Source organism: Anguilla rostrata, chromosome 1 (genome assembly GCF_018555375.3).
Source record: "Anguilla rostrata isolate EN2019 chromosome 1, ASM1855537v3, whole genome shotgun sequence".
NCBI classification, from domain to species: Eukaryota; Metazoa; Chordata; class Actinopteri; order Anguilliformes; family Anguillidae; genus Anguilla; species Anguilla rostrata.
The window spans coordinates 69,653,433-69,664,779 of NC_057933.1; the positions used below are offsets into that span (position 1 = coordinate 69,653,433).

General features: G+C 44.5%; 1 protein-coding gene across 2 annotated transcripts in view; it reads left to right on the forward strand.

The window, feature by feature from the left end:
- The first annotated feature begins 297 nt into the window (after window positions 1-297).
- The window catches only part of kcnn3 (potassium intermediate/small conductance calcium-activated channel, subfamily N, member 3), a 37,626-nt gene continuing 26,576 nt past the window's right edge, over window positions 298-11,347 (forward strand). Inside the window, exons 1-2 of one of the 2 annotated variants that reach the window (XM_064354587.1) lie at window positions 298-3,519; window positions 3,692-5,744. In XM_064354587.1, the coding sequence (XP_064210657.1) occupies window positions 4,731-5,744 (1,014 nt within the window). In that variant the 5' untranslated portion in view covers window positions 298-3,519; window positions 3,692-4,730. Of the gene's footprint in view, window positions 5,745-11,347 lie in introns of both variants that reach the window. The other variant, XM_064354577.1, reaches the window with a different exon arrangement.

Genomic DNA, 11,347 nt, shown 5'->3' on the forward strand with positions numbered 1-11,347 from the left:
TTGTCAGGTCCCGTCGGGGATGGGTCGGGTTGCAGACCTGTCATGTATGTGTGTCAGGCTGGGGGCTGCTGGTAGTGTCACGCTCCGTAACCTCCCTGTCACTCTCCTCACCACTCTACCTCCTCAAGTTTGTCTCCAGCATCTTCCCAGGCAGAGCCTTACGCACACGTCTGACTGGCTGAACAGCCAGCCAGGCAAGTAAATCCTGTGGAAAATTTCCATTCGGAGCATCTTGATGTTGAAAAAGGGGGGGGGGGGGTGAGGTGGAGGGGCTGGGGAATGGAAATAGCAGTTCCTATATATAATGCTAACCCTGACCTCATTGACATGAACATGTCCAAAGGGATCCCACCACAAAGGCTAGGGCATTCTGAGATGCCCATGAGCTTTCTGTCCTCAGTCCATTGAATATGCATGCATTTGTTCCATTCAATCCTGCTAGTGTCAATGTGACAAAACATACATGATGGTTTAAACCTTGTGGATTCTGGCCCTTCAGTTAATAACTTTATGATCCATTACTGAACCAACTACATCTACTACTATATCATTCTTAAGATGTCACTGGTCACACCACCATTAGAAAGACAACACCCGAGAAGATCTAAATTGACATGTACACATGAATTGAGCTTTGAGTGCAGAGTATCCTGAAAATGAATTGCTTATCGTCATCATTTACAACCCTAATTTGTCATTTTCAGCCAACAGCTGTTACTCAGATCAATATGTACTTGTGCAAAGCTGCCCATGTGCCACTAAACAAAGAAACAACCAAAGTTTGTGCACACACACACACACACATAGTCAAGGACAAAGGCTCAGGCTGTCAATAAGTTATGCATTGGTGTAAGGCAGAGATGTCAATACATTGGGCACAGCTGCTTGGTAAACAAGGATCTTAACTTAAGGAAATGATAGGGCTACACAGTTCAGAATGATTCTGTCAATAGTGGGTGAATCACGGCTGGTGTTGTGGTGGATGTGGAAAAAGCGACCCATTAGTGAGCCTGCTGTGTGTGGCATTAACATCCTTTTTATTAAAAGGTTGCAGTTGTTTGCAGGGGAACTGTTCTGCTCTGCTGATTTTGTAGATTAATGGGATGTGGCCACTTTTTTTTCTTGAGCTACATTTGTATTTCACTACATTTTTTAGAATTATTATTTTATTTTTTTAATGCATTTTCATTTCTATCATTTTTGTACAGCCAGTGTCCCAGCAGAGAGCCAGCCTGCAGTCTTCGGTGATGTGTGTGTGCATGTGTGTGTCTGTGTATGTGTGTTTGTGAGTGTGTATGTGTGTGTGTGGCCTGCAGTTCGGGTCTGCAATCATGACTCTTCAGGGCCTACTTCATGCGAGTAATGTTAATGTTCTTGCCTGCAGCTGCTTTTGACCTGGGAGGACGTGGGATTGAAACTTCCTGTACGAACCAGGCCTTTAGAATGGACGCGGGAGGCTGGAGGGTGAATGAAAATTGGAAATGTGGCCTTTGAAGGTGTCTACAATGCACAGGAAACGGCATCATGAGATACTGTACCTTTGCACGACTACACTAACCTGGTGATGAAAGGTGCGGCTTGTCATTGGATGGGACTGAAAGTCAGTGTGAAAGCTGTGGTTTGTTGTTGAACACAAAATTACCTAAAATAAACAAGGTGGGTTTGTGTTTTCCTGGAAAGGGAAAGCAGGTAGAGACGTGCTGAAGCCCAAGGAATATATTGCAGGTCTGAGGCGTTGGTCTAGGTGAGTAGACAAAACAAATGTTTTTGGCCTGATGCAGTTTCGTTGCAAGAGCCTACAAACCAGGGAAATATAATAGTTGAAATATATTATTCAATTTTTATCCTTATTTGCAAATTAATTCATGTCATCTCTACATGTCCCTTTTCTTTAAGAATTAAACTTTTGCAGCATGAAAGAGTAACTGGACAATGTGTGTTTGTTGACGCTACTTCTACCTCCCCTCTGTTTCCTTAACCTCTACTAGCGAGACGGCAATTTCCTCACTGGTTTACATTTGTGTACATTTTCTCTGGTTTCCCCTTAAAACGTATTGTCTTTTCTGTGTCTGTTCTGCTGTTCTGCCAGGCCTGTTATAGAATCTCCGTTATGTCATCACCCCCTGTCTGTCTCGGACCTTTGGCCTTTTCTTGTCGGTTTAATTTTAGTTCCGCTGACCTCTACAATGCCCCTCCAGTCCTGTGCTGTTTAACAATAGTGTACAATAAGTCTGTTTTTTTTTTTTGTGATCCTTCGTTCCACGCCTCTCACGTTTTTATATTTTTCATCTTTCATCCAGTGTCCAAAATTTATTGAGACAAATGACCACACGTATTATTTTTGCAACCACTGTTTATGTGTCTCTGTTAATCTTGAAGTGAAAAGTGAATGGGGATCATAGGCTACTGCCCATGCTGTGATAATTCACAGGTTCTCGGAAATCCTCTACCGCGCAACGCAGAGGACACACATTGTTTTATTAATATTCACCCCATCTGTAGTATTTCATAATCTGCTTCATAGACGCAGGGAAATGAGACGGTAATCACGTATCCGGATTAAAACGTAACAGAAAATGGAAATTATATCACACAGTGCACAGCATTTTAAATGTTGAAACAAAACAATTAAATTAAATTGCCAACAGTACTGTAGAGGAATATGTTAGAAAACCTTTGCAAATTAACTGTTGTTACCATGCCATGATTGATGAAAGTGATCTAGCATATATGGCTAATAATAGTCTACACGTAGGCCTATAGTTCATACGGCGAATAACGATCATTGAAATCATTCTGTGAAGCCATGGTTGAAGACAACCTAATAAGGCAGATAAACTGACAGTGTCGCAATTGCCAGGTTGTGACACCTCTAGGCAAGGCGCAAAGGGCTATAGCTTGTTGTGGTCATCTCCTTATCGGAAGCAGAAAATCATGACTGCCATTAGTGACCAGAGTGACCACAACCATCATAGGCCGACTGGTTCATAATGCCATTTCCTGTTTGCTAGCTCTCTCGCTCTCTCCTGTTTTATGTTCCTACGCGCTACTTAAGTTATCACTAATTCAGTCATTTTTTTTATTTTATCAGCTGGTGGGATGAGACACAGGCTACATGTTGAGGATCAAACAATCTAATTAAATTCACAATTTTTTACAGTCAAATAGCTCGCTTAAAATGGAAATGAAGCCTTGCGCGCACACTCGCGTATGCCCAATTATCCCATAACATTATCCAACAACAAGACACTACATCTAATGATTGACTGTATAATAAACATAATGGCTTAAGGCGGCATTGAACTCCGTGTCAGATGTGTGCATACAAAAATACAGTGGAGAGAGAACGATTGGTCTTATTTATTAATTTGTTGTTTTTAATGAATATTTCATTCTTGAACCAATGAGAGCATCCCAGGGAGGGGCGTGGGCGGAGAAAGTAAGCGAGAGAAGTTGAGACGGGGAGAAGGTAGAGTGAGAGATGAGTGACTGAACGACAGCTGAACTGCTACCTTTAAAGTATGTCATCCTTTTTATATTTTTACCATAAATAGCTGTATTTTTTCTAGTTTTTTATTTTCGTATAATCCGAAATAAAATTAGTTTATATGCCTGTAATTTAAAAAAGCATCCACGTTCAAATATTAATTTAATAAAATAATACAATTAACAATTTAATCGAAATTCTTAGGCTTGGGGGGCGTCGGAACCATGATCGGAATTCTCCAAATGAAGCTGGAATAAAAAATATCAAAAATAGGCACTGATTACCAAACGGACAACATCATTGAGAGAGGACAAGGAGGACCGGAGGATTATTTCAAACTGACAAACATTTAAAACGGAGTCTGTCGACGAAGGAAATAAGAGACGTGGAATAGTGGAATGGTCGTGACAACATGAAAAAGAAAAGGTGTGGAGCAATATTTTCGCACAGCGTTTGATTCAGCTGGGAGAAACGGAGAGAGGAGAGGTAGGACAGAGTGAAACAGATAAGGGTGTTGGATGGAGAAAGCCGTAAAGGAGAGGTGCCGGGGGCAAGTGCAGGAGGAGCAGTGGGCGAAAAAGGCTGAAACAAAGTGAGAAGATGCTAGAAATGAAAGCGGAGACAGACTGTAGACGTAAATACACGAACAGATGGAAAGCAAAGCATTCAATTTCGTATGTTACGCTTTGAAACAACGTTTTTTAAAAACCATTCACATTGCTATTCAATCGTATATTGTTATATTTTGCTGGTTAGATAGACTTAGATTCCAGACATGGATCTGAATATTATGTAAGTAAAATAAGTGAATACCAGCTTTGAATTAAGAGGCAAAGAGGGAGTGTTGGAGGCAAGAGATAAAGAGGAAGAGGCAGATAAAGAGTGATGTTTAGGGGAAGAAGATTAACTGAAATTTTCTGGGGCAAAAAATATGAATTCCAAATCTGACCACTTTTCTTCTGGAACTACATAGATCCCCTATCCCCCTCCCCCTTCCCTCTCGCATCCAACCAACTCCTTCTTCCCCTTCCCTTCATCCCTTCCCCTCATCTGTCCTCAACTGTTTTCATCACCCCATCTTGTGCTTCTTTTCTCCATCCTTTTACATTGCTTTCCCTCACAGATAAACCCTCAACATCTCCCTCTGTCTCCCCCCTCTGTCTTTCTTTATTCCTCCCGCCTCTTCCTCACTCCCAAACCTTGAGAATCGCGCAACGTCTAATCCCAGCTGGTCCACCCAACAATGGAACCTCCACCTTCCCTGAGCTTGGCCCTACTGGCTGAGGGTGAGGAAGAAGAGCAGCATCCCCCCCTTCCGTTGAGTGGTCTCCCGCATCCGGCTGCTTCTGGAACCTACCCCGGAACGAACCACTCCAACCACATGGGGGGCGCCAGCCTAGATCGGATCAATGGCACACCATCCCCGACCACCCCTAGCGCTCCCCCGGCAGGCCTTGCTAAGCTCCCCCTGGCTTCCGCCCAACAGCTTCCCCCAGCCGTCCCCAACGCCCTGCACCCCGCCAGCACGCCCCTGTCCTCCTGCCTGGGCAGCCAGCACAGCCTGAGCGGGGAGAACTCACCCGTTTATAACGCTGTCTTCTACTCTTCGCACTCGCCCTCCACCGAGAGGGAGAGAGAGAGGGAACGGGCATGCAAGCACCGGCAGGCCAGCCCTCTGGTGCACCGGCGGGACAGCAACCCCTTCACCGAAATCGCCATGAGCTCCTGCAAGTACAGTGGAGGGGTGATGAAGCCCCTGAGCCGACTGAGCGCGTCCAGGAGGAACCTCATCGAGTCGGACAGTGGGAGCGAGACCAAAGAGGGAGGGGCCCCGGGGCGGGACCGAGAGAAGGAGGGAGGGGCAGCACCACCGCAGCAGGGCCAGACCCAGAACCCCCCCGAGATCGTCATCTCCTCCAAAGAGGACTCGTCTTACAGTTACGACTTGGACACCACCTCCAACCAGATGTCCATCTACCATCAGAACCACAACCTGTCGGAGAGCCGGGGGGCGGTGGGAGGCTCTGCAGGGGCGGGCAGCACCGCTAACAGCCGGGGGGGTGGGAGTAGTACCGGGGGCACCAGCACTTCCAAGGCCCCGAAAAGGAAGAACCAGAACATCGGGTACAAGCTGGGCCACCGGAGAGCGCTGTTTGAGAAAAGGAAGAGGCTGAGCGACTACGCGCTCATCTTCGGCATGTTCGGCATCGTGGTCATGGTCATCGAGACCGAACTCTCTTGGGGCGTGTACAGCAAGGTGAGAGAGGGAAGGGGGGCAGACGTAATTGGCTGATGGTGTCTCAGGAATATACGGGGGAACAAAGTTTGGGCATTTTAGTTTGTAACTTCACTCAAAGTGGGTTAATGCGTGAGATGTTCCGGCCTTGTGATTGTTGACAGAACCGTGGCTTTTGGTAACCGTTTGTGTCATCGAGGGGCTGTTTTATGAGAGCAACGGGAGCTGTTTGTCAATGTAACCTGGATTGTTCCAGGGACCTCTGTGTGCAGTCATTACAAACCACAGGAGAAATTTATGGGGCCGTACTGAATCTGAATGGGGTGCTCATGACTATTACATTAACTGTACTGATCTGCAGTGAGAGGTATTGATGAAGGGCGTTTTGTGACTCTGGGCAAGGAGAAATATGTGGAACACTGGCATGTGTTCGGAGCTTCGTAGCCCTGGTTGTCTTGGGTTCCTGGGCCTTTTGTGACTTATGAAGGAGCTGAGAGTATGAAAAGAGGACTTTTAGTTGCATGTTTTGTCAGTTAGGTGATGTGTGGCAGTTTGGTGATGTGTGGCAGTTTGGTGATGTGTGGCAGTTTGGTGATGTGTGGCAGTTTTGTGATGTGTGGCAGTTTGGTGATGTGGCAGTTTGGTGATGTGTGGCAGTTAGGTGATGTGTGGCAGTTTGGTGATGTGTAGCAGTTTGGTGATGTGTGGCAGTTAGGTGGTGTGAGGCAGTTAGGTGATGTGTAGCATTTTGGTGATGTGTGGCAGTTTGGTGATGTGGCAGTTAGGTGATGTGTAGCGGTTAGGTGATGTGTGGCAGTTTGGTGTTGTGTGGCAGTTTGGTGATGTGTGGCAGTTTGGTGATGTGTGGCAGTTTGGTGATGTGTAGCAGTTTGGTGATGTGGCAGTTAGGTGATGTGGCAGTTTGGTGATGTGTGGCCTGACTGTTTTCAGGCATCTACTGTATGTCCTCAGTGCGCTGGGGGGAAGAGATGTCTGACATTTGCGAATGAATTTCCGGATGGAGGGAGTTATCTGTTTGCTCTTTTTTTTCTTTCTTGTTTCTGGATATATTCCTTTCACATCTCTCCTCATCTCTCCCTCTGAAACATTTTCATACTTTCCCTTTCTTTTATCTTTTATTAGGGGTCCAAGCAGCAAAGCTGGTGGAACCCTATTGTATTTGTTAGGATTATTATTATTATTAGGGGTCCAAGCAGCGAAGCTGGTGGAACCCTATTGTATCTGTTAGGATTATTATTATTATTATTATTATTATTATGCAGATGTTACGCAGGCCACGTAATTAGATTTTGTTACTGACTGTTATAGTTCAAAAGACAACACCTTCATTCATATTTCCAAACCTACTAAATATTGCACCAATGACCACAAAAATGCTCAGCTAGATGTAACTTGTTGCAACGAAGACATTCACCTGACAAAAGCGCTTTTAGTTGCATATTTAACATTGCCTATCGGTTTTGTGAATCAACTGTTATAACCTGTTAGTCAGAACCGTATGCCAGTGACCTCATGTCAGCAGTCAACCAATCATCTTCGTTCGTTCATCGGCCGTAACGTGCCTCACGCAACCCTTCTCAACACCCGACCATTTTTATGTGTACTATGCGGAAGTATAAAATAACCTTTAGTGTTACGACATAGTAAAGGCTGCCGGTCCGATCCCCGCCCTGGGCGTGTCGAAGTGTCCTTGAACCCCTAACTGCTCTGGTGAATGGGAGGCATCAATTGTAAAGCGCTTTGGATAAAAGCGCTATATAAATGCAGTCCATTTACCATTTAAAGGCCTTTACGCCTAGCGGCTAGGAGACAGCCATGGCGATGCAGTAGATATATTGGGTGAAGGTATATGATCATGAGGACAAAACCATTTAAAAATTGCTCCATAGGGGGCGCAATTGTGCCAATGCTTGGACCCCTCCCAACGCCGCTTGCGGCTTTAATTCCTTTTTTTATTCTCTTTCAAAATCTCGTTTTCTCTCAGGCACATTTTACAATGTGAGCATGCATTCTCTCTCCCTTTCTCTCTCTCTCTCTCTCTCAATTCATTTTTTCAATTTAAGTTGCTTTATTGGCATGAAATACAAATGTAATTGTTGCCAGGGCATACATATATAATATGTAAAATAATAATAATAATAAAATAATAATGATAAATGTAGCAATATATAACAATAACAGCATTGACACACACGCACACACTGTCATTCCCTCTCTCTCCTCTTGACTGTGATTTCAGTGGGCGGCAAACTGGGGGAGTGTTATTGGAAAAAAAGAGAGTGACTGAAAAGAAATGAAAGAAAGGGAATTGAAGGGTAATAAAAGAACATCCTTTATTTAGGTTCTTATACCACAGTAAGTCAAACCGTTTCATGAATTTTAATACCATTGTGTACCATAATAAGACGGGGTAAAGCCATCTATAATGATGAAACCATTGTGCTTTGTAGTGCACAGTGTCCATTATGTGTAACACTTTAAAAATAATATACTTGGCAGTGTAATTTCCATAATGGCCAAGAGTGTTTCTATTTCATATTGATTGGTGACTCCAGTTTCTATTTGGGGGCCTACATCAATCAAAACTCCACAAAAGAGGCAAAAAGGGCAAAAGCCCTTCAAACTCTGAGCTAAAACCCATTTCATTAAGATCCGTTTGAAGAATGATATGCTTGCATGCTCATTTACACATGCACAAGGCACACTCAGTTTGGCTTTTTCTTCAAAATAACGGTTTAGTCGTGTATTCTGGCAGCTGTTTTTGAAAGCATAAGACAGTCTGTCTCGCCTCATAAAATCTTCACTCCATTCTCTCTCTCTCTCTCTCCTTACATCCCAGTGTTTATTTCTGCTAAAATGTATCAAATATACTTGTCTGCTTATTTGAATGTGTGGCGTTCACTCAGTGGCCACTTTATTGGGTACACCTGCTTGTTAAATGCAAATAGCCGGCCCCTCTAAACAACGAATTATGTGGCTGCAACTCCATACATAAAGCATGCAGATATGGTGAAGAAGTTTAGCTGTTATTCAACCGAACATTAGAAATGTAAGTGTAAGCCTCCTCATCTAAGCAACTTAGACTGTGGTATGATTATTGGTGCCAGATGTAGTGGTTCCAGCACCTCAGAAAAAGCTGTCCTCTTGGGATTTCCACACACTACAGTCTCTAGAGTTTTTACACAGAACAGTACGGTAAAGCAAAAAAAAAAGATTTGGCAGCTCTGGGAGAAAATGCCTTGTTAATGAGAGAGGTCAGAGGACAATGGGAAAACTTGTTCAAGCTAACGGGAAGGTCACGATGCTCAAATAACAGCTGTTTGCAACATTAGTGTGCCGAAGGGCATCTCTGAAAGCACAACACGTCGACCCTTGAATGCCATGGGTTCTCCTCCTTTGAGCTAAGAACAGGTGGGCATGTGATCGCCAGAACTGGATAAGTGAAGATTGGAGAAACATCGCCTGGTCTGTTTCTCGAGCTCTGCTGTGACATGCGGATGATAGGGTCAGAATTTGGTGTAAACAGCACGAATCCATGGGTCCATCCCGCCTTGTGTCAGCGGTGCAGACTGGTGGTGGTGGTGGTGCAGTGGTCTTAGGGAATGTTCTCTTGGCAGACGTTACATCCCTTAATACCAACTGCGCATCGTTTCGGTGCCTTCGCCTACCTAAGCAGTGCGGCCGACCATCATCCCTGTATGGCCGCGGACTACCACAGAGCACGCACGATCTCAAGTTAGCTCCGCAAACAGGACCGTGACTTCAGTTTGGTCCAGTGGCCTGCATAGTCTCCAGACCTCATTCCAGTTCAGCACCTTTGGGTTCAGGTGGAAAGGGAGGTTCACAGCGTGAATGTGTGGATAGCAGTCTGCAGGAACTGTGTGTTGCTAGCAATCCCTAAGGAATCTCCCAGCACCTTGTTGACTCCATGCTGTGAATAATTAAGGCTGTTATCTCCCTATTGGAAGATCTGTATAGGAATTACAGCCTTTTTTTATATATAGTCCCCCTCCCCCATTTTAGGGGAACATAAGTAATTGGACAGATTAACATTATCTTAAATAAAGTTGCCATACTTAGTAGTTGGTTGTAAATAATTTGTATTCAATGACTGCCTTAAGACTGTGACCTATAGACATGACCTAATGCTCACTCTTTTCCCTGGTCATGCTTGACCAGGCCGACAGTCATCTTCATTTCCTGTTTGTTTCAGGGGATTTTTGCCTTGCCTTGTCTTCAGAAAGTGCAGTGCATGTTCAGATGGATTTTTATTGGGTGATTGACTTCACCAGTCAACAGTATTCAGCTATTTTGCCCTGAAAAACTCCTTGGTTGCTTAAGCAGTATGTTTGGGATCGTTGTCCTGCTGCTAGGTGAATCACTGTCCAGTGAGCTTTGAGGCATTTGGTTGGATATGAGCAGATAAGATGGTTTTGTACATTTCAGAATTCATCCTGCTGCTGCCATCCTCAGGCGCATCATCAGTAAAGAGAAGTGAGCCTGTTCCAGTAGCAGCCATACGTGCTCAAGCCATAACGCTAGCTCCACCATTTTTCACGAGCAGTGCTTGTCTCCTTACTTTCTTCTTTCCATCACTTTGGTACAGGTTAATACTTGCCTGATCTGTCCATAAGATTTTTTTCCCCCTGGACTTTCCAGTTATTTAAATGTACCTTTTAGCAAACTCTATTCTGGCCATTCTGTTCCTGAGGCATACCAGTGGTTTGCATTTTGTAGTGAACCCCCTGAGGTTATGCTGGTGCGGTCTTTTCTTTATGGTAGTCTTTGGCACATCTATGCCTACATCCTGGAGAGTGTTCTTGATCTGTTTGACAGTAGAAAAGGGGTTTTTCTTCACGATTGGAAGTATTTTTCTGTCATCAACTTCATGGACATGATGAAGACCCTGCCTGTTAACATAAATACCCCTTTCCCTGTACATTTTTCCACCCTGAGAATATCTGCGCTTTAGCACCTGAAGGACTAATGTGTCAGAAGTCACTGTGAAATCAATAGATAGTTTTCACACTTTGTGTGGGAAAGGATTTCTAGCACTGAGTCAGCCATGTTGGAAGGGGGTGGTTTGAGTGTGTCTAACATATGGGAATGTGCAGCTGTCCCGCCTCTCACCTGTCGCTTGGCCACAGCGACCCCCCCCCCCCCCACCCAGCGGGAAGTGTTAGGCCGACAGATGCTCCTTCTGCATCGGAGCTCATGTTGATAGCGACATTAACTCTGGCACAATGGGCACACAGAAAATCGTTGCCTTCCTCGACACTCAACCGAATAACCTAATACACTGGTAGCATTTTCCAGTGTAAAGCTGCTTGAGTCTACCCACGAGGCTAATGGCTATCATTGCTGCTTCTGTGGTTGTGACTGCACCCGTGCAAAGCCACATAAGATGGGTTGTGAGTCTGTGCCGTACCCTGTTCTGATGTTGGAAATGTTTTTTTTGTTTTTTTTTTCGGAGCCAGAAAATGTAAGCTGAATGGAAGTAGAGATTGTCGATTGTTTCGTTTCGATAAAACATTAAATCGTCTGTAATTGCAACGGGGCTCTCTTAGCACCTGTTCACTGTGCTTTTCCTTCAAACCAAGTTT